At 40.8% G+C, this 21,786-nt stretch overlaps 1 protein-coding gene across 1 annotated transcript in view; it reads left to right on the top strand.

The window, feature by feature from the left end:
• Nucleotides 1-709: 709 nt before the first annotated feature.
• Nucleotides 710-21,786, top strand: part of PREP (prolyl endopeptidase) — a 99,176-nt gene continuing 78,099 nt past the window's right edge. Inside the window, exons 1-6 of the mRNA XM_027454772.3 lie at nucleotides 710-950; nucleotides 2,010-2,084; nucleotides 8,756-8,889; nucleotides 10,586-10,716; nucleotides 12,046-12,255; nucleotides 13,438-13,559. Coding sequence (XP_027310573.2) covers nucleotides 744-950; nucleotides 2,010-2,084; nucleotides 8,756-8,889; nucleotides 10,586-10,716; nucleotides 12,046-12,255; nucleotides 13,438-13,559 — 879 coding nt within the window. The 5' untranslated portion in view covers nucleotides 710-743. The remainder of the gene's footprint in view (nucleotides 951-2,009; nucleotides 2,085-8,755; nucleotides 8,890-10,585; nucleotides 10,717-12,045; nucleotides 12,256-13,437; nucleotides 13,560-21,786) is intronic.

A 21,786-nucleotide genomic window follows, 5' to 3' on the forward strand; every position in this document is an offset into this window, starting at 1 on the left:
GGGGAAGTTCAGTTAAACCCTCCCCACAGTAGCAGAGTGATTTTGTGAGGGCTATGAGAGGAAACTTCGAATCAACATCAGTTTGGAAGGAAAGCAGCTTAGCCATGCTGCTGGTCAAAGAACCAACAGCCCATCTGCTGCATGTTTCCACTATTTTTATGACATGAGAGTCCAGTAGGTCGCTTGCTTCAAAGGAAAGGGGTTTATAAGCTGTACAATATGAGAAGCCCTATTGTAAAATAACCACCTGGCTGAGGAGCTCCAAAGTCATTGATCCAAAACTTGCACTGGGTGAACTTCCACCCTGGCCAGCCTCTGTGCGGGACCAGAGCTGGGACACCACAGGGACTGGGACAGACACCAGTTGGCCAGGGTGGTGTGCAGGAGCCATGTGTCTCACAGGGCCTCTGTGGCCAGCTAGGACATTGTTTTTGGAGTGAAACCACATCTCCGGCAGCTTCCAGGCAGTGTGTGAGAGAGCAGAGCCCGAGCCTCTCCCCCCAAACAGCATCAAGGCGCGCGAGCTAAGGAAAACAGACCCAAAACCCAAGCATGAAAACGCAATTTTATTTCCTTTTTTAACCTAAGCAAGGGTGAACGGTGAGGTGGCAAAGGGGGAAGAGCCCCCTCAGAGGGGCAGAGGCTGCGGCTCCCAGCAGAGGGCGCCGGGCTCCCGTGGCCGCCGCCGGCCTCCCCCTGCGGGGCGGGCCCCGGCCCCATGGCGGCGGCGCGGGGCGGGTCCTATGGCGGCCGCGCTCCGCCTGGGCCGCGCTGCACGCCTGCTGCCGGCCGCTGCCTCCCCGGCCTCCGCCTCAGCGCTGCGGCCGCCTCCGCGCCTCGGCTCCTTCTCCTCGTCCTCCTCCTCGTCCTCCTCCTCCTCTCCCCTCCGCCAGCGGCCCGCCGCCATGCAGGCTTTTCAGTACCCCGAGGTGTACCGCGACGAGACCGCCGTGAGTACGCGGCCTCCCGGCGCCTCGCTGGGCCGCGGGGAGCCGCCCCGGGCGTGGGGCGCGGCCGCTGGGCCGGGGGCAGGGGAAGGGCCGGGGGGCTCCCGGCTGCTTTTCAGCCTCCTGCTGCTCGTGTGGGGCCGGCAGGGCCGAGCCCAGGGTGTCCCTGGCAAGCCGGGCCTGCCCCGGAGGGGAGCGGGGCTGCGGGGTGAAATAAACCTCTCCCCGCGTGTCGCGGCCATGGCCGGGTGCACACGGGGGTTGCCCTGCTGTCTGGGTTAAAATCCTGCCAGTCGTCTCCTTCCACAAAGTGCCGTGCCTCAGGCACCGGTCCAGGCACTATTTACAGAACTAAGCTCGCTTTTAGACCAAAACGTGTGCCAGGATGAGCCAGCAGTGGAAAAAGCTTCAGTGTTTCTTTTAGCACTGAAGTGAAAGGCAGAACTGTGCAACCCCCAACAGCAGGTATCTTGTTTTGGTTTATTTCTTGTGTGCTGCAGAAAGCATGCAGGTAAAAGACCTAACCTGCATGGTAAAACATGTGATTTTACTTCTGTATTGCTGTGCGCGCTTTGCTCAGGTATTTGTGAGGAACATTAGCAGGAGGAGGCAGTTAATCACCGAAAAACCAGAGGCATAACCAGAAATTACATTTTGGGTGTACCCCGTAATCAGGTTATGTGACTGCACTTCAGCATCTGGATTTGGAAGAGGGGTTGTGTTTGTTTGGTTGTTTTTTAAGTCATTCTTCTCATCTAGCTTGTGGAAGGAATTAATGTTTGTGTTCTACATCTCTCTGGTGCCCTGTGTTGTTTTTTTTTTTGTTGTTTTGTTTTGTTTTTCTGAGGATAAATCTGCTACCTCATTTCTTCCACCAAAAATTATAAAATTATTAACTCACCTGACAGCAAGGTGCTGCTTTCCTCATCTTTCGCTTCTTAGCCCTATGTACTTGTGTGAATTTCCAAATACACTTAATTTTGATGCAGCTTATTCCCTGATTAATATAGTTTGCTTGTATGCATATCTCTTTTTATAAAGCATTGTTTCTTATAAATGCAGGTGTTGGATTACCATGGGCATAAAATCAGCGACCCATACTGCTGGCTTGAAGATCCCGACAGCGAGCAGACAAAGGTAACCTTTCTTTTTTGAGGAATGTCTATTTCAACTTACATCTTTCTTACAGGCTAAGTACGTGGGTATTCTGTAGTTTTTTAAAACTTCCTATTGTGAATGTAGGTGTGATGTAGTACACCTGATATTTAAAGGTGCCAACAGTGTAGTGCTGTTATTTTGCACCTTTGTGTTATGGTGGGGGAAAGACAGAGACACTTGGTAACCTAGGTCGGTCACACAGTTTGGAAAACAAAGGCCCTACCTGACTTGTACAAGTTTTTCTTAGGCAATTCAAATGTTCAAGGTTATATTGGCATATTGAAGAGAAACGCTCTGATTTTAGAGCGCTTTACCTCTGTCCTAAAGACATCTAAAATTGCCATAATAAAACAGGCAAGAACGGGTAGAAAGAAAACTTTTCTTGGTACAGTGACAAGAGAGTGATTCCCCCTTAGAATAGCTAATAACCTTGTGACAGCTGTAGTGCCAGAGCTGCAGATCTGCATTCTATCTGGTGTGCTTGACTGTGTGAGAAAGAAGATAGAGGGCAGGTTCTTTGTTTAGAAAAATCATGCAAGATATCTTTCCATTCATGAGATTCCTCCTAGGTTCTTTCATATGTATGCTTACATGGTAACATTTTGATGAGTTAGAGAATGGCTGAATTTAATTTGCTGTAACAGTTAAGAGTAAAATGAAATGTACACAGATTTAGAAGTAGGAAATAGGAGGCTGTCAGTATTTATAAATATTCACCTGAATTAAAAAGGTTTTGAATTTTAGTGAAAAACTCAGCAGTGGACATTAACAAGGGAAATTAGTTTGGTAGTAAGTTTGGAGTATTTTGATCTTTTGATTCTGTTATCCTTAAGAAATGGTACACATAGGATAGTTTTATGTCAAATTCAGAGGCATGTATTTGTTGGGGGTTACGGTTCTTTCTCTTATAGCAACTGTATAAATACCCATTCAGTTGGTCTCAGAATCCTGTGGAAGAGAGATAGGATTGAGAAAATGACAATACATGACTTCTTGAGTCCCCATGTTCAATGTTTTTCCCACATATTGTAAACAGATTGGGGAAGAAAAGTTAAAGGAGGCTGAATCTCCTCCAGAGGTTGTAGCTTATAGTAGACAAAATAAGGAATGGGGAATTGCAACATCTTTATTTTAAAAAAAAAAAAAAAAAGAGAGAGAGATGCAAATGGGAGGGTGTTCCTGTTTGTGTTTGAGTAGGTCATCTTTTTCCTATGTTCCAGGAGTTAGTGAGCAACAGGGAATTTCGCTTTCCTACTTCTTTCACAGAAGAGGTTAGAAAAAAGTCTTGAAGTGCTAAGCCTTTCATCTACTTTATCGCTTGCTTTCTCATGCTGTGCAGCAGAGGTTGCTGACAACCACTCTTCATTGCTAGCCCTTCTCAATAGTTTTATCTCCATGTCCTTGAGATTATTCTACAGGACTCATGAAGAGTAGCTGTTCTGTACCCACCAGATCAAATAATAACCAGACACTGGTATAGAACCAGGCTTCAGAGAGAATTTGGAGTGTACTCTGTAGACTTTCCAAGCCTTCAAGTCACTGATCTGGAGACCTGCGTCCTTCCCTACTCCTCTTCCAAGTCCCCCTCTTTCTTTATGTGCTCCTTAGTATCCCACACTTCCATCTGTCTGGGGGAAAAGTCAAATGTCTGGTGTACACTCCCCTCCAATAGGCTACCTTTTAATTTGCTACATACAGAACTAGAAGAATTCCTGAGGCATTCATGTTTATCTGCAGTGAAAAAGCTCCTACTCAGTTCCTGTTTACAATACGCTTGATTTGTGTATGTATAACAGGGCAAATTCTGGTTTATGCTAAAAGCGAAGGGTGAACTTCAGTTAAGTGGCTAGGAGTATTTCTTCACACAAAAATAGTGTTTAGTGTGCTGTTGAATAGCTGGACAAATATGTTTAGAATTCTACTTTTGAACTCTAGACATTGCAGACGTAGTCGTGTCAGGCATTGGTGTGGTCATAGAAAATAAAAGGGTAGGCTCGCTTTTTTCTGTGTTGACAGGTGTCAGTGAAACATCACTTAAAAGAAATTTATTGAAAATTTGTAAGAAGACATTATAAAAGAAATTTTGGAAATCTGCAGGTGGGTAACCAGGACTGTTTCTCGTCAGGTGAGCAGTTATGGAGGTGATGAAGCCAATAATCAAGTCACATCCTCAGTCTCTTGAGAAGCTGTTGTTCAAGAAATGCACATGTCCATGTCCATGATCTGTGTGCCAGCTGTAGTACTATTTTTCTTGTGTGCACGTGGTGGATGTAGTTATGCACAGTTATAAGCAACTAAAAATCCCTTCTGCAGATACATAAATAGAAACAGAAGCACTGCTCAGAGGAAGAAATTCCTATCTTACTTTGGAGAAAAGAGGGCAGACGGTGGGTTCCTGCTCTACTGTTCATTGACCTTTAAGACAAACTGAGGAAACTTCCCTGGCTCAATTGCAGTGTTCTGCTGCTCTGGTAAAACACTTACGGTGGTGACACAGGCCACAACTGCAAAACCACACTTTGTTAGTGTCTTGGGTTTGGCTTGGTTGGACTTCTCAGCTTCTTGGCTTGTTTTACACTTTGTGGGATATAAGCTCTATTTTGGTCTAGGAAAGTCTTTTGCTTCTCTAAGTTAGTCATCTACAATATCATACCTTCCTAAAACAGCTGTGTAGACAGGAAGGTGTAGCTTGTTTCAGATATGAGGTGTGGACAAGGGATGAAAAAAAAAAGGGATCGTGTAGCAGACAGTTGACCTGTGGTATTATGAACAGATGGGTGTTTGGGCTGAGACTAGAATTGAAACTCTCAAAACTAAAAATGGATTTGTAATTATAAATGAACAGGCTTTTATTTACTTTTTTTTTTTTAGTAGTTGTGCAATTGCACTTTGAATTTTGCTTTAGTAAATCCTAAAGTAATACTAAAAGTAAATGCTAAGGAGCAAGCCACCAGAAATCTGCTTAGTTTTATTTTCATAGAATCATTAAGGTTGGAAAAGGTCTTCAAGATCATCTGGTCCAACCGTCCCCCTACTACCAGTATCACCCGCTAAACCAGATCCCTAAGCACCACCTCCAACCTTTCCTTAAACACCTACAAGGAACAGTGACTCCGCCACCTCCCTGGACAACCTGTTCCAATGCATAACCACTCATTCTGAGAATAAATGTCTCCTGATTTCCAACCTGAACCTCCCCTGGGGCAACTTGAGGCCATTCCCTCTTGTCCTGGTTTTGTAATGTTTGATACAATGTATGTGCCCTCTTATATTCAGAACTGCACTGAGAAGGTACATATGGAGGTAACTATTAAACTGTAAATATTTACAGGTTAATGACAAAGACTGGTAATGTTTTAAATACAATTTACATCCTAAGATTTTTCCCTGGAAAGTATACTGTGAGAGCCTTTGGCAATTTTCTTCTTAGGGTAGAAATCATTATCTTGTTAAGAGAATAGCATGGTAGCATGTGGAAAGCTGATGCTTTGTAACAAAGCATGGTTAAAAAAAATGTCACTTGTTCAGATAAAAATTAAATATGAAGGTTTTAAAAATAACAATTTACCAGCTCAAGTGATAACCAAATGCTTCAGCCTTAAATAGAATGTCTCTGCTCCTACTGCCACGCTTTAGAAATTGTCCTTTCAAAGTTACGTTATTTACTGAGGCGTGTGTAAGCATACGCCTTACATTGACCCTTATTCTGTTCTTCTACTAGTAAACTCAGTGCTGGGTCAAGGCTGATGATAGTTTGTCAGACATGGATTTCAACAAGTAAAATTTTTTCTGTGGAGGTTCAGGAAGGTGTATGGAGAGCTGTTGTTAGTCCTATACCATGGGTGGCATCTGTTTAACTCAGCATGGTTGATACTGAGTTGATACGTAAAATATATAGTGACTTTTGAGTATGAGTGCAACCACGTGATCAAATATCTGAGAACATATCCCAAATTGCACAAGATCTCTTTCAAAAACCCGTAATTCCTACCTCATTTTTTAGATAGCAATGATATTCCCTTTTATAGACTGGAACTCTTTTGTGCGTTATCAGTGGAAGTTGGGAAAAATGTGTGAAACTGCTGTACAAGCAAGATTACTAGTAATTCAGTTGAGTGCAACAGTTGATTTGCAAGCATGTTCTTGTGCAATGAACACTTCAAGGAAAAGTTTCTCTCCTTGAATACCAGTGATGAAAGCAAATGTGGTGAAAGGGTGGCTGTAGGTAAAAGTGAGTCACAACGTGGTCTCGTTATACCCTTGCGGCAATTCTGCTGTTTTGGTCGCATTATTGATCTAGGAAACAACGATCCATGCCAATTTCTGTCCACTAAATGCAATTGTAAAGTTCTTTTGCCTGTCTAGTACAGTGGATAGTTTTATACATCTTTTTAATAAGACAGGTTTGCTCTGAGGATGTCACAGCACTTGAGAGTAGGTAGTGTGGTATGTGTTGTCTGGTTTTTCGTGTCTGTGCTTGCTGAAATCCATGTGCTTCCATTTAGAGAAAACAGATTCAGATATATGTAATTCTTGGGTAGATCTGATAAAGTTCTTTCCTCATCTGGTGGAGGTGGGGAACAGAGTGGTGCAAGGTGGAGGCTGCAGCCTGTTCTGAGCAGAGTAATGTTTTCATTTACCACTGGGATGTGCTGTGCTGCCGTGCTGGATGCTAAAGCTGCCTATGCCAGTACCATCCTCAAAGGGAAATCAGACGTAAAAAATCGGCTTTTCCTTAGCAATGTATTCACCTCTTTCCTTCTTCTGTCTCAGGAGATAATTTCCTGACTCTGTCCTCACTGATGCATGGAGTCTAACTTGAGTAAAGGTCCAGAAGTCATCGCTGTTAGCCATCTGTATCTTTCCCTTTTCAGTGCTGTGGTGATCATTTTTTTGTTATACTTGAGCGATGACTTGCATGTAAGCAGCCCTCATGTTCTTAAACCAGTGCATTTCAGCACTTTGCCAAGTGTTCTTGGAGCGTTACTAATCCTGCACTTGTATTTAAAGCTTATCACTTTCTGCATGCTTTGTTGGACATGAATAAATACCTCTCAAGTGGAGAGTGGCCATAATTAATGCACCTTCTCCCTTACCTTGTAGCCTGACAAGTCTCCGAAAACAAAGCTTGGCATGCAGTGCAGCTCTTGGCCGTGTACTGCTGTGGCAGCGAGGTGAATGAGAGAGGGAGTCTGTCATTCTCCTTGCTTCATGGAGTCACTTTTCACTGTGTGAAATGTCTGTAAAATGCCACTGAAAGAATTTTATGTTCTATTCTTTTCGCTTTTTTACCTGAAGAACTGATAAATGGGTAAACACTGACCGCAGTTGGTAAATGTGTGTCGGGTGCTCTGTAGAGCAGGTGGCGTTTCTGAAGAGCCGTGAAACGCAGGTTGTAGAACATGGTTTGTAGCCCACCTGCTCCTGTAGATCATACCCTGCTGTGAAATGCAGCTCAGGCATTACCATGCACTGATCTGCTTGCTGCGTGACAGATTCGGGACAGGTAGAAACAGTGACCTCATTCAAAGGCACTGAGGAAGAAACCCTTGTAGGCAAGAGATGGGGTCTGGGATTTCAACCTGGAGTCCTTGCTACATTGCAATGACAGAGGATGGCTTCTGTGTGGTGCTGCAAAATGCCAGCATCACAAAGCCTGGCTGTGATTTAGAGCTCGTGTGCTGTCCTTTCCACTCCATCTTAACAGAAAAGCCTGTGTGTCTGCTTCTTAACAGCTGTGGTTCACGCCCTGTCACCTTGAGATGCTTAGGTATTAACTTTATGTTAATGCACTGTGCTGTAAGAAGGGATGGTGAAACGCCAGCATAGCACCAGTTTTTCCATCTCCGTCATGGGAGTGGTAGCCTCTAACAAGCAGCTGTGATGGTAGTGGTTTTGGCCACTGTAGTTACATGTTTGCATGTTTGAGGTAGTGTTTTAAGGAAACCAGCCCCCTTGAAGTTACCTTCTTGGATGTTACATATTCTTGTCTTTTGTAACTAAGATGGGGTGGGGAAAAATGGCTCATCTGTACTCATGAAGGACAGTACTTTGGCCCTTCCAAGAAATACCGGCTGGGACTAATGCTAAGTGTTTTGTTAATAGGGTGACCAGATGGTGCACATGACGTTTTGTATCATTTTCCAGCTCTTCACAGTTCCTGAAGTGGTAGTCATAGATATGGGCAAAAGGGTTCATTACCAATTTTCTAATTGATCTATTCTACAGCATTGGAGTATTGTGTATTTTTGATGAAGTAAGAAGTGACTTTTTTGCTAGAGCTGTTTTTTTATTTAAAAAAAAAAAAAAAAGGGAAAAAAAAAGGGGAAAAAAAAGAGCATTGGTGGTTGGTTGTTTTTTTTTTTTTTTTTTTTTTAAGGGGAGTGGCAGGAATCTTGCTTGTCTTTGTCCTGACCACTGCTTACCCTAATGTGTGATGGAGAGATTATTCAAGATATAAAATCAATCTAGTTAGAACATTGCAGCATTTAATAATACAGCCAAGTATGTGAGGCTGTTCAGGTGTGACTCTACACACCCTATATGGGGGAAAGATTTTGGTGATGCATTGCATCAAAAAAAGTGTTTCTTGTGGGAAGTGTAAATTTGTGCTTGAACTCATGTATTCTGGCGGTGTTCTTTTCTCACAGGCGTTTGTGGAGGCTCAGAACAAGCTTACAGTACCCTTTCTTGAGCAATGTCCTGTCAGAGGACTATTCAAAGAACGAATGACTGAACTCTATGATTATCCTAAGTACAGTTGCCACTTCAAGAAAGGAAAGAGGTAAGTGAGGAATGTCTTTGTAGATGATGAAGAATATGGAGCAGGTCAAAAGCAACTACAAGATAAACTGGAAATCATGCTTGCCTTTATTCCTTTATTGGTGGGTCCTAGGAAAAGTATGTGTCAAGCCAGTATTAATATGTTGCATGATGCAGAGCATAAGACGTTTGATTGTCTCTAATTCCAAATCATATTATTGTCCTGTGTTTTTGTCATGTTTTTATAAGAGAAATATTTTTTATTGAAGTTATCAAAACTTTCAAGTGTATCAAGTTATTGAGCTTATCAAAACTACATTGTAGAAGAACAAGTAAAAGTAAAACTGCAAGGAGTTCCTTTCTGGGTCTGTCAGGTAGAGGCACTTCATCCTAGAAAAAGCACAAGTCTGTCAAGTGCACATTGTTCTAAATGTTTTCTGAAACATGTTGGTCCTACTTTGAACAGCTGGTCAGACTTTTATTTAGTCACAGCCAGAGAAAAGCACCAGGAATTCCTTTTTTCAAAATGGATCCTAAAATCTTAAATTGATTATGTACCGATTTTCTGCTGAGGAATAGTCACTAAAGGACAGTGTCTGAAGAGATGTTCTGTAGGATCTGCAAAAAGGAAGACTGTCCTCCTGTTGCAGTCGTATTGTTTGACCTTTGCTTCTCAGCTTATTGCTTAGCATAGCAGAGATAAAATTGGCTAGAAAATGCATGGTCAAATGGAAGACGACATATATTTTTCTTTCATTGCTTTGAATATTTCTGTTTTCTTGCTCACTGAATGTACGTTTAGTATTTGAACATTTTCAATGTGCAGATTGTTAGCCAGGCCTTTGCAAGTGTAGTTCCCCCTTCTGGGTTTACCAGCTTCCTGTGTACAAGTACTAGACATCCTTAGGGAATGGGTAAACTTATATTCAGGCTTGAACATTACCTCATAGCTTTCCCTGCTCCCCTGGGTGAAGCTGCTACTTGGTTTAAGTTGCAGGTTTGTGTAGAGTTCTTGAAGGAAACTAGTACCTATGAATTACATAAAATACAGTTATTAATTTTTCTTCTCTAGTGTCTTCTAATGTGAACAGTATCTCTCACTGAAGAGAATTATGTAACTCCGTTCCTACAACTGTTTCAAAATGCACACCCTGTTATGGATCTTGGGAAATACAGATGAAACAATTTCAGTTCTGTTTCATTTGAACATTTGTCTACCGCCCAGTGCAGCTTGAAAGCAGCTACGTGAATGACAAAGCATAGATCATAGGAGATGGGAACCTTTGCCAGCACTTGTAATAGAAACGCTAAGGCTGCCAGAGCTTTTAGCAGACAGTTACTTGGAATTTATAGAATGTTTTGCTTTGTTTGAAATGCACTGTGGTAAATGCAGTTTTTATTGCTCAGATATTATAGGTGCATCCTACAGTCTCCTTTGTATAATCTCTGTATCTTGTTGAGTTGAGATTCCTCTGATCTTCACAGAAATTAGTGTCTGGGCTTCCTCTGTGCCAAGGAGAGAGCAAGGCACCTACTAAGGATGACTGACTCCCTGATGGCCAAAGGAAAGATGTGGTTCTTGCTCTACTACAAAGCTTGTTATTCTATATATTTTTATCTGCCTTTTATTTCTTGACAATCTCACACAAATTTGTCTTGCTAGCCTAATTGAAAATCTGAGTTCTTCATACTGATTTTACCCTCTTCTGTTCTTTCAGGTATTTTCACTTTTACAATACTGGACTACAGAATCAGCGAGTTTTATATGTGCAAGACTCCTTGGATGCAGATGCCAAAGTTTTTCTTGATCCAAATAAGCTTTCTGATGATGGCACTGTGGCTTTACGAGGTTGGTGAAACAGCAGTTTGAAATGTTGAAATGGTTTGCGGCTCTTCATGTGTAGAAATATGGCTAGAGTGGTGTGTTTGCATGAAAGCAGGCACAGTAGCCATATGTGGATTTGTATAGCCTTTCAGAAGAATACTTCTAAATCTACATTTTATTCACAAAATACTGCAAAAATGAACAGTTGTTTTTTGTTTTTTTTTGCTCACAACTCTGGAATGTATTTCACTGAAATATAAACTGATCTTGAAGCTGTCCATAGCTAAGAAAGAAAAGTTGATGCATTGGTATCAACTAATTCTCTTAACATTTTAAAGCCAGCAGGTTGATGTAAGATGCTTTGAAGGAGCACAGTGTTAACTTCTTTGGGAACAAAATGACTTGTGTTCACTAGGATGTTAACTCATGTTATCTGTCCATTTTCCCACTTGCCATTGGCTTTTCTAAGTTCAAGAGCCTTGCTTCTACAAAGTCTTTGAAGTCTGTACAAGATCAATTAATAGAAACCACGCAAAAAACTCTTTATAGTTGTAACTTCAGATGTTGATAGGCCTGCAATAATTCAGTCTCTTCACTTGAGTTGATTCGCAAATGTGTATTTGATCCTTGTTAACTATGATGGAAACTTTTCTGATTTTTTTCAGAATAATTTTTTTCTTCACAGTTCAGATGGAACTACGTATATCTTAGATCTTAGCTGAGAATACCAGCAATGAACTCATTAGCTCACTGGTGGGGAATTTTTCCAGTTAATTCCATTTTCATGGTTTTGCAGGGTTTAGTTTTCAGTGATTCCAATATTGAAATGGTAGCTGCCTTATATTAGGTTTTACTGTTTGCATTTCAATTCATGTTGACTTGTTTGGTGCTGTTAGTGTCTTAGAATCTCATTTTATGGTCTATACCTACATGTATGTGCATTTTCAGTCTCCATCCCTTACCCCAACCTCAGGGAAGCAGAAGAGCTATTACTCAAATTGTCTATCAGATGTTGGACATAAGTGATGTTACTGAACCGATTTCCTGAGTGTGCATGCCTAAACATGGATCTATGAATTATATGAGAAGTCCACAGAGACAGGGAAAGTTCTGCACATCCCAAATAATAACATGTAGCTGCTTCCACTGTCTTTTTGAACATAAATCCTCTCCTCTCAGTGTTGAGTAAACACCATGCTTTTACCTGCTTTCACAGTTTCACTTCCCTTTTGTTGGGATTTGACTGTTGTGTAGTAAGTAGTAAAAAGCTGTGTGGCAAAATAAATGCTGTATTGAAAATACTGATTTGTTGTACTGGTTCTTACCACATCTTATTTGGTTCCAATTTCCTAGGTTATGCGTTCAGTGAAGACGGCGAATACTTTGCGTATGGCCTGAGTTCCAGTGGTTCTGACTGGGTTACTATCAAGTTCATGAAGGTGGAAGGTCCTGAGGAGCTTCCAGATACGCTGGAGAGAGTTAAATTCAGTTGCATGGCATGGACCCATGATGGAAAAGGAATGTTCTATAACTGCTATCCAAAACAAGATGGGAAAAGTGATGGTAAGTATGACTGCACTGATTATACGCTATGAGGAAACAAAATGACCTTTTGAGTAAACTGGTGCAACAAATAATTAGATATACTACTTTATACAATTAGATATCAGATTGTCCTGTATGACCAAAACCTATATTTAATTAGTGTCCCTTCCTTTCATACGGACACTCTTGTCTGCCTGGCCCTGTCTTTCTTCTGAAAGTTTACTGGTCCTTTTCTTTTTCTCTGCAGTGTTTTTTCTTTGCTTTCATACAGGGTGTTGTTGGCTGGAATATGATGTCTCGTGACAGTTTATTTAATTTACTTAGTTTGCTGTCCCTTACGCATTTTTATGGCCATAGGTGAACTGACTTGGGAAGTTGACTTGGTGAAGAGCAAACTGGGGCATAAGGTGTTTATTACTCAGGCTAATTTGTCTGCGTTTCACTGCCCAGTTTAAGCTAGCAAAACTCTAGGAGTAGCACAAGAAAGGAATTTAGCAGCTGTTACTGTAAGGCAGTACTACTGAAAAGTTTCTTCTGGAGCTATGCTCTTTATTAAACCCTAGAAGAGACCACCTAAATTTTGTCTATATTTATATTTGCAGCCTATAAATTTGCCAAACTTGCAAGTTAGGTACACACTATGTTTTTTCTTTGCTTTTAGGCATGTTTGTAGTTCAGAAGCTGAAGCGTTGCATTGGAAAATGCTGCAAGAACAATATTAAAAGGAAGAGACAAATAGCACTTCCTGCAGCTCTTCAGAATGCTTTTTATTTTCAGCAGATGGAAATAAGAAAGTTTCTAGGATTAGTAGTAGTTCTCCCCTTGATTGTCCAAGATGAGATGGGAGCAAACACATAATTGAATGATGTGGCAGAGGCTGTTGTTTTTCTTTGCATGTTTAGTATTTCTAGAAAGTGAATCTTGAAATGATGAATCCTGACATTTGAAGAAAGTATCTGCAATAAACGAAAAGGGTAACTGAACAGGTCTGCCATATGGTTTGATGTCTTATTTTATTGTGTGTAACGTTGCTTGTTTGCAGGAGAGTGGTTTGTGGACTTGAATTGCTCCTAGTTCTTTTTCCTGAATGGTTCTCTTTTTTTTAGAACATAGAGGGTTATTGAAGGTCCTGAGGGTTTTACTTGGGTGTTGTTGGATTTCTTTGACAACTAATTAGTTTAAATATCTACATTTCTCTAGGCACTGAGACCTCCACTAATCTGCACCAAAAGCTGCATTATCATGTATTGGGAACTAATCAGTCAGAAGATATCCTATGTGCTGAATTTCCCGATGAACCAAAATGGATGGGTGGAGCTGAGGTATGGTAAACACTGTGAAGCTTATCATCAAGTCTGGCTTTTCAGGTTCTAACAGCTGGTAGCAGCTGTAGAGTGGAAAATAGTTTGTTAAAGAAATCTTTTTATTACTGTTGCAGAGCTGAGCATTGAACTAAGAATTACTGACTAAGAATTGATGAAAGTAAGACCGGTCTGCTTTAAATCAGTCCTCAAGTTTGTAACAACACTGTCATGTACTCTTTTTTTAATTCTTTGAGGACATTCAGTCTGATGCAAATTCCAGGATACACAAGGATTATTTGATGGCAAATCTGTCACTGTTCTGTTTGCTCAGTGTCAGTGTCAAGCCCCAGCCTTCATTTCTTGAATAAAAAGTGCAGTCCAATAAGCATTATATCTGGATATTCCCTGCCTCATATTTATTTTGCTTTTGTTTTCATGGTGTCTTTCCTGAAAGCAAATGCCTGTTCTACTTATTTGAAGAATAGAGATATATAGATTAAAATTTCTGTTAATACTATGTGCACAGTTGGAGAGTTTTATTTTTCCTCTTCAACAAACTTTATCAACACAAATATGGTATGGACAGTGTTATTGGAGATGGAAAGAGTGACTCCTGGAAATGACTTAAGTTTATTTTGTTGAGCTACGTATGCATTATTTAAAGTCCCAGTTAACCATAGTTGTAGGTAACCACGCTCTTTTCTTCCTTACTTGAATGCTTCAAAAGACCATAAGTTTTGTCATTGGTGTGTTTTATTGTTCGTATTAGATTTACACGCTCACTTAAGCACTGTTGAAGTGCTGTTGGAACACAGAGATTGTTCTATTAATTGGGGAACTTACATTTTACCAGTGGATAACATCCTGTTGCAATTCTTTGTACTTTTCTGGCTACCATGCTAAATCTGTAGGTTTTGCTTCCATGGAAGGTCTTGTTTGGTCTAACGCTTTTAATTGAATATGGAAGGCACTTACCCTGACTGGGATATTCAGTTCCAGGAACTACTTTTCCCTAAGAGTACCTCCTTTTAAAGATTTGATCATCAATTTATCCTCACCATTCAATATATCAACACATGAAAATATTGGGGGTTCTTTTCAGTGGGCTGCCAGCAAGCAAAGCGTCTCTCAAAGAATTTGAGCTCTGAGATTCAAAATGAGACAGTGAACGTGCGTGTGACAGGTTTTTCACCAAGTGACCACACTGAACTTTGTCTATACAAATCAAATTTAGTCATGGAACCTACAGATAAGCAGAACCTTTTTATATAATGTTATCTGTTCATGAAGCATACCTTTGCCATCTGACCTGAAAATCAGTATAAACTTGCAAATAGGGCTTTGAAACTTTTTTTACTGTTCAAAAGTTAGTTCTGTTGAGTTAAACTAGCAATAGCGTGGAATTTAGAAATCCTTATCCTTATTTTTCCCTAGTTCCATAAATAAATGGGTTTCTTTCTGTTGGTGACAGATGTCTTGTAGTGATGTATCCACTGATTCACACAAGTGATACATCAAGTGATTATTATTGTTTTGCGGTGTCTGTGAGTGAAACTACATGTGTGGTTGTGATGCAAATTCCTTTTCCTTGGGGGATTGGTATTGCAGTCTTGATTCATGAGCATATCCTGCTTTGTAGGGTGGCGAAAGTTTGCAGACTTGCATATAATTTCCATGTCATTTAATCATTTAATGCTGTATTCTGTATTAGGTGTAGAGGTACTCTTCTTATTGGAAAGGTCTTGTTTAGCAAAGCCATCTTGGAGATAATAGCACAGTAATAGAGCCTTTTCTTAACTGAGTTGAAGAAACAGTGCTGGAGCATTTCAAGATCAGAAATACAGAACAGAATGTTAGGAGGACCAAGGAAGAGAACTCATTGCACGGTTCTTACAGGGGGTAGCAAAAAGTTTTCCAGGCCAGAGTGTAGAGAAGTAGCCATCCTACATCTTCTGGCTCTTCTGTTGTGAGCAAAAACCGTGAGGCAAGCTTCAACATAAAAAGTGTCTTTTTCTCTGATACCAAATGCTTGGGTAGTATTTGTGATAAATGAAAATATATACCCCACACACTTTTGAGCATTTAATATAAGGGATAGGAAGAGTGTACTGGTAGTAGTAGTTCTTGCTATAGAACATGAGAGTAATAGAATCTATTGCAGGTGCTAGTTCTGAAATCACCGGGATTGAAACATCTCCCTGAATATTGGGATAAAGGGGAAGGTGGTGAATAGAGAACACACATCACTATTGTGCATTCTTGTTTAATAAATGAACGTGGCTGCTTATAACTTCTCCTAATCTGTAGGAGGCATAATCTTCTGGAGATACTGATATTTAAGAAGAAATGCTATTTTAAGGTGTGGCAAAGCAGAGATCTGCCTCAGTAAATAACCATGAGCTTATCTGAGTGGTGGTACTAAATAAAACAGCTGATTTTCTAGGGTGTGCTGTGAGCTCTAGCTGTTAAATGTGGCTCTGTTTTCCTGATATTAATGAAAGATGGTTTTTAATGGTCAGGAGAAAACAAATATTCTGCAATTAAAGTATACCACTGTGACTGCAAAATGTGGTTTCATCTTTGTGGAATAGGTCAAAAATCTCCTTTTCAGACCATCCAAACAAGTTTTCTGGTCAATTTTTTGAAAGCATGTCCTTGAGAAAGTGGAAGACCACAAAATAATAGGGAAAAATTAAAAGTAGCCTTAGTAAAAATCAAATGATACAGCTTATTGGCACTACCCTAAATATAAATATTCTTACCTGGTACTAATATGCTGCCAGAGATTTTAGAATACAGCTTTGCACAGCTCAGTATTTTATGAAAGTCTGCTTACTTGCATTCTTGTCAGATTAAAATAAAAACATTTGTTTATTACAGGGCCTTGCTGGCCAAATAGGCAGAGACAGTTGGATTCTCTTCTGTTGTACACAAGCTCCAGGGAAGACGGTTGGATTATGGCGTGGGTGATTTAAGTATCAACGCACACAACCTTTCTTTATATCAGGGATGGAACTTGAAGTTTTGTACTTAAGTTTTGAGCAAAAATTGCAGGTGTTGAAACCATAGGGTAGATGGAGAATAATACCTTACTTGCCAGCGAAAAGTACCTGACAAGGAGATCTTTCAGAGACTGCAAAAGCTCTAATGTTGCCATCATACTTGAAAAAAAATAAGTAATCTTGGGTACATTGTAGGGAGTTGGAGCGGTTTTAGCTTCAGTGGAGAGAAGAATCTAGGTGACTGATTAGGACAGAAGAGGGTTGAGTAAAACTTTGTCAGCTTATTGTATTTACAAGGCAACAGGTAAGAAAATACCTTCAGCATTTTAACTTGTTACTCATTCAACACCAGCATTAAGCATGCTTAATCTGGTGCTGGAACTGGTGTTGGGATAGAAAGACAGATGCATTTCCATCTCCGCACTTGAATGGATTGCTTTTGAGAAAAATCTGTTTATTGCTAATCATACTTCATATCTAGGTCAGTTTTGAAGAAGATGCTATCAAATCTTTTCGTTAGTTGAGAAAACACTTAACTTTTCTGGTACAGATTCTAGGATGGTAGAGGAGTTGGGAAGAAGCAGAGAGAGAGCTCGAGTAACATCCCAGTAGATGGCAGTCTGGTATGAAGATTTTTAAAACCTTTGCAATGTCATCGGTACTCTCTGAAAGCAGAGGAGCTTCCCAGGCTTCTATCTCTGTGGCGTGTTCTTGTTTCTTCTCCAGACTCGTGTATCATAACTGTCTTTCACAGCCAGACTGTTATTGTCAAAGTTAAACAGTAAATTATATAAGAGTCTTTCACAGTTGGTGGTGTTAAAAGTCACTGCTGTAGAGGCAGGAATGTAAGCAGGAGGGAAAGGAGAGGGCTGGGGAACCCTCCTGTCCTAATTCTGCCAGAAGTAAACAAGTACGGTTTGTTGTCTGACACACACTGCGTGCAATCCATAACCTGATGAAAATATATATATATATATATTTTTTTAAGGTTCAGAGCTGTCAGTTTACATCAGTGGTTCCCAGCCAGGGAGGTGAACTTGCAAATGAAATTCAGAGTGCAGAGGAACAACCTCGGCCAGACGTGTGCTGGCGAGGGCACGTTTTCACTGCAAGAATGTGAAAGTGCAGCATCCACAGGGGAAGAATGAACAGAAATAAACAGGGAAGGCTCAAAACATTGTCAGTTTGCTCAAGTGAAACAGCCAGGCAAACTTTCGGGCTGCAAACAGGGACGGTAATCTCTTACAGAGCCAAGTTCCTGATGCTGTGGGGCTTTCATTGCACTCAAAAGCAAGTTAATGACCACAGAAAAAAACAGTTTCAGTGTTAGTCTGTTACCTCAGAAGGCTGCTAATCTTACTCTGTGCTAGATTTAAGGAGAATGCCTGTAAATACCCATGTGCCTATTGCTTTGTTCCCTTTGGAACAAGGCTGTCTCATGTAGGAAATCGAAGGAATAGGGATATTGAGTTAATGCCCAAAGCAGTTTTTCTAGGCTAGGGAATGGATGGTGGGAGAGCACACTGATATGTTTACATATAATAAGGCTATGTGCTGCCTAGAGTATATCCAGACTCCTCCTGGGTGTAAAAAGTGGGATTCTGTTAGACCTGATCCTGAAATCAACCATTGCTGTGATCACCCGCTATCACTTCTTCTGAAATGTAGTTGATTAAACCAGTGTGATACAAATAGAAAACAAAACAAGCATTTGTAGTAGCTGCTGCAGTGCTGTGTTTTGGATTTAGGATGAGAATAATGCTGATAACACGGGGATGTTCCAGCTGGTACAGAGCAGTGCTCGCACAGAGCCAAGGCCTCTCCTGCTCTTGGTGCTGCCCGGCCAGCGAGGAGGCTGGGGGTGCCCCAGGAGCTGGGAGGGGACACGGCCAGGACAGCTGGCCCAGGCTGCCCAAAGGCATGTCCCACACCGTGTGGCACCGTGCTCAGTGACAGCAGCTGGGGGTGTCAGCCACTGATTGGGGATGGGATGAGCATCGGTCAGCAGGTAGTGAGCAATTCCATTGTGCATCGCTTGTCTTCTATATTCTTTTATTATTATTTATTATTATTATTTTCCCTTCCTTCTCTGAGATTATCTGTCTCTATCTCAACCTGTGATTGATTTATTTTATTCTTTACCCCATCCCAATTTTCCACCTTGATAATAAAAAGGGCAAAAGTGGTAAAAACTAATTGATTAGCTTAAAATGGTCTTGATATGATAATATGCATTTGGAGGGATTGTATTTGTGAACTAAAAATAGAAGGCTCTTTCCTATCCTAAATCTTGCAGTGGTGACTACCCAGATAGTACTCAAAGAACTAGCATTAATATTCACTGGGGTTGCTGTCAAGCCACTTTACTTGGAAGCAAAGCACTTTAATGTCTCTCCTATTGACTTTTTAGTTGAGCAGCAATGCATAAAGCCAGGAAGTCTGAAAACCTTACAGCCTTCTGCTTGTTCTTGTTTGTTTGTTTAATTATGTATGACTTGCTGGTCTGAAATGTGTTGCTGTTAGACAAAATAGAATCACAGAATATCCAAGTTGGAAGGGACCCACAAAGATCATCGAGTCCAGCTCCTGGGTCCCCAAATGACCACCCCCCAAAAAAAAAATATCTGACCATGTGCCCGAGCACTGTCCAAACACTTCTTGAACTCCTCCAGCAGGCTCAGTGCTGTGACCACTGCCATGGGGATTCTGTCCCAGTGCCCGACCACCCTCTGGGTGCAGAACTGTTTCCTGATATCCAGCCTGAATAGTTAACTTCGCTTTTGCTGTGGATCCTCATAGACTGTTACTGCTATTTTAAATGCAGAAGATACAACTCTTTGAGTTCCTTACATGACTTGTATTAACTACATTTTGTAAAAGAAAGAAAAATGTAAGTAGTTGGAAAACTTTTTACATGTATGCACTACTGAGGCTTTAAATAAAGAAACTTACATCCGTTAACTTATCCAGGCCACAGGTAAACTGCTTCCTCTCGATATTTTTCTAAGCAGTGCTTACTATAAATGGAAATGGAGAGAACAGGTAACACTGAAACAACATTGCTAGTAAAGATAAAAAAAAAACATCCCCCTATAAAAGAAAATGTAGAGGAGGTTTGATTTAGAGGGTGTGGTCGCTGAGAGTTTAAATAGAGCATTACTTGTGAGCAACTCTATTGTAGTGATACACTGTATAGACACAAATAAGTAATGATAGAAAAATATGACAGAAATAGCAGATCTAATCCATTCCATACTGTCATTTGAGTGAACAACAACAGCAAAACTGCAAGCTATACACCAGCAGCTGCTCTTTGAAATAATCCTTCCTTTAGCAGTGCTGAGTTAGGGCTTCTTGCTGTGTTATGCCAGTAAAGTCATTGTTAAGCTGAAGGCTTTTTTAAAAGTACTGAGCAGGCTCGGGAGCTCAGCTCCAGTTGGAAGGCTACAAGAACTACTTCTGGCCTACTTTGCCAGTGTCACCTTAAGATGTTTACTTGCTTTATAGCCTCCTTACCTTTTATCAGGTGCTGTCTGAAATGATAGAAAGTATATTACTGAGAGAAATATGAACTGAATGTAGTGAATCTCTCCTCTTAGAAATCCTTGAGGTATGTTTCTCTTTCAGCTTGGATGTGGGAAAACAGAAGAAGTTACTTCTGCTTCAGGCTGTCAGTTCTGACATTACAGCTGTCTCCCTTATGCTGAGCCATGAGTGCGTGCTAAGGTTTGGGTGAAATGCTGGTATGGGATTTCAGTTTGTAAGTTTGTGGGCCAGGAGCAAGGATTGCAGTTGACCTCACCGTGATGTATCTGTGCAAGGATAACCAAACGATAGTTGGGAAATCTTATTTCCTTTTGTCACTTTGAAAGCAAGACTGTTGTCTGTTTACGGTATAGAGAAGTCAGGGGCATTCAGGCAGTGATTACACATTCATCAGTACTACCATCTGAGCTGCCTTCAAAGCAATCTCTGCCCCTATTACTCATGTTTCCAGTTGCTCGGTGTGCTGTTAGCTCAGCCATTTGAGCAGCTGCACAGTGAACTGACTGAAATACTACTCGGGCAGAGGGGCTTTCCCTTTTATTCTTTTTTTTTCCTTTTTTTTTTCTTCTGGATTTTCCTTTTTTCCTTCCCGCTGGGTTTTTCTTTCCTTGCAAGGGGCAGTGAGGACTGTTTTTGGACATGGTATTTTTACAGCTGGATCAGTTCCCCAGTCTGGTTTGCTACCCAAATGGTAAATGCCTGCAATGGTATGACTAGGGGAATGAACTTGTATGGATACAAGCAACAATAGCAGAAAAGAGAGCTAGAGGTGGAGACTGCATAAGCTGGTACTGCTGCCCAGATCTGCTCATCAAGCTGTAACTTTGGAATGCCAGTGTCTAAATTTGTGCTGTAATACTGAACACTTGAGCATGCTGCAGTCAACAGTGCTTCGTCCTGTTTCTGTCACATTCCTTCGGATTACAGAGCTCACTGATGTAAGAACAGCCTCAGTGATAGGGACAGACCTAATTGGCATCCCACCAGCAATATGCTTTGGGAATTCCTGCTTCAAATTAAACATAAACTGCTATCAACTCTTCACTTGTCCAGCTGGGAATGTGGAAGGAAAAACTCATTAGATGTGCTCAAATTTGCCGTCGTCAGAGGTTCTGAATTGCCCTCGCTACAACAACATCTGAAACTTGCAAATAAGTTTTCTTTCTTGGGTAAAGTGAGCAGTCTTCTGTTAACTGTTAACTCACAGCATCAAAGAACAGATTTGTGTGGGTTCTGGCTGTGACTGAAAGACTTTTGTTCATCATACTGTTGAGCTAAACTGAAATTTATATTTGTGTATGACACTTGCTATTTCTTAGCATGTTTTATGACTTAGTGAGGAAAATAAAGAAAATTGGTGCTTTTGCAAGCATGAGCAGTTGTTTAAGCAGCATATTACAGTGACTAGTTTAATTAAAACTGTTAATTTTTGTGTAAAAACACTAAAGATGCTTCTCTCAACAGAGGTCACCTGATCTTGGTTTTCATTTCTGGATATAATCCATCTTGGAAGGAGGAGGCAAATTGTCTGAGTTTTTCAGACTGCCTCTTGAACCTGTCATCGCTGTTTTTCTTAGTCCAGGAGGAATCCTAGGTGTTCAGTTCTGTTCATCTCGTAAACTTTCAGATGTATGGACATCTTTAGTGGTGTAATTCACTGTTGATAAGAATGCTTATCAAAAAGATAACTTGGAAAC

Source organism: Anas platyrhynchos, chromosome 3, assembly GCF_047663525.1.
Source record: "Anas platyrhynchos isolate ZD024472 breed Pekin duck chromosome 3, IASCAAS_PekinDuck_T2T, whole genome shotgun sequence".
Classification (NCBI taxonomy): Eukaryota; Metazoa; Chordata; class Aves; order Anseriformes; family Anatidae; genus Anas; species Anas platyrhynchos.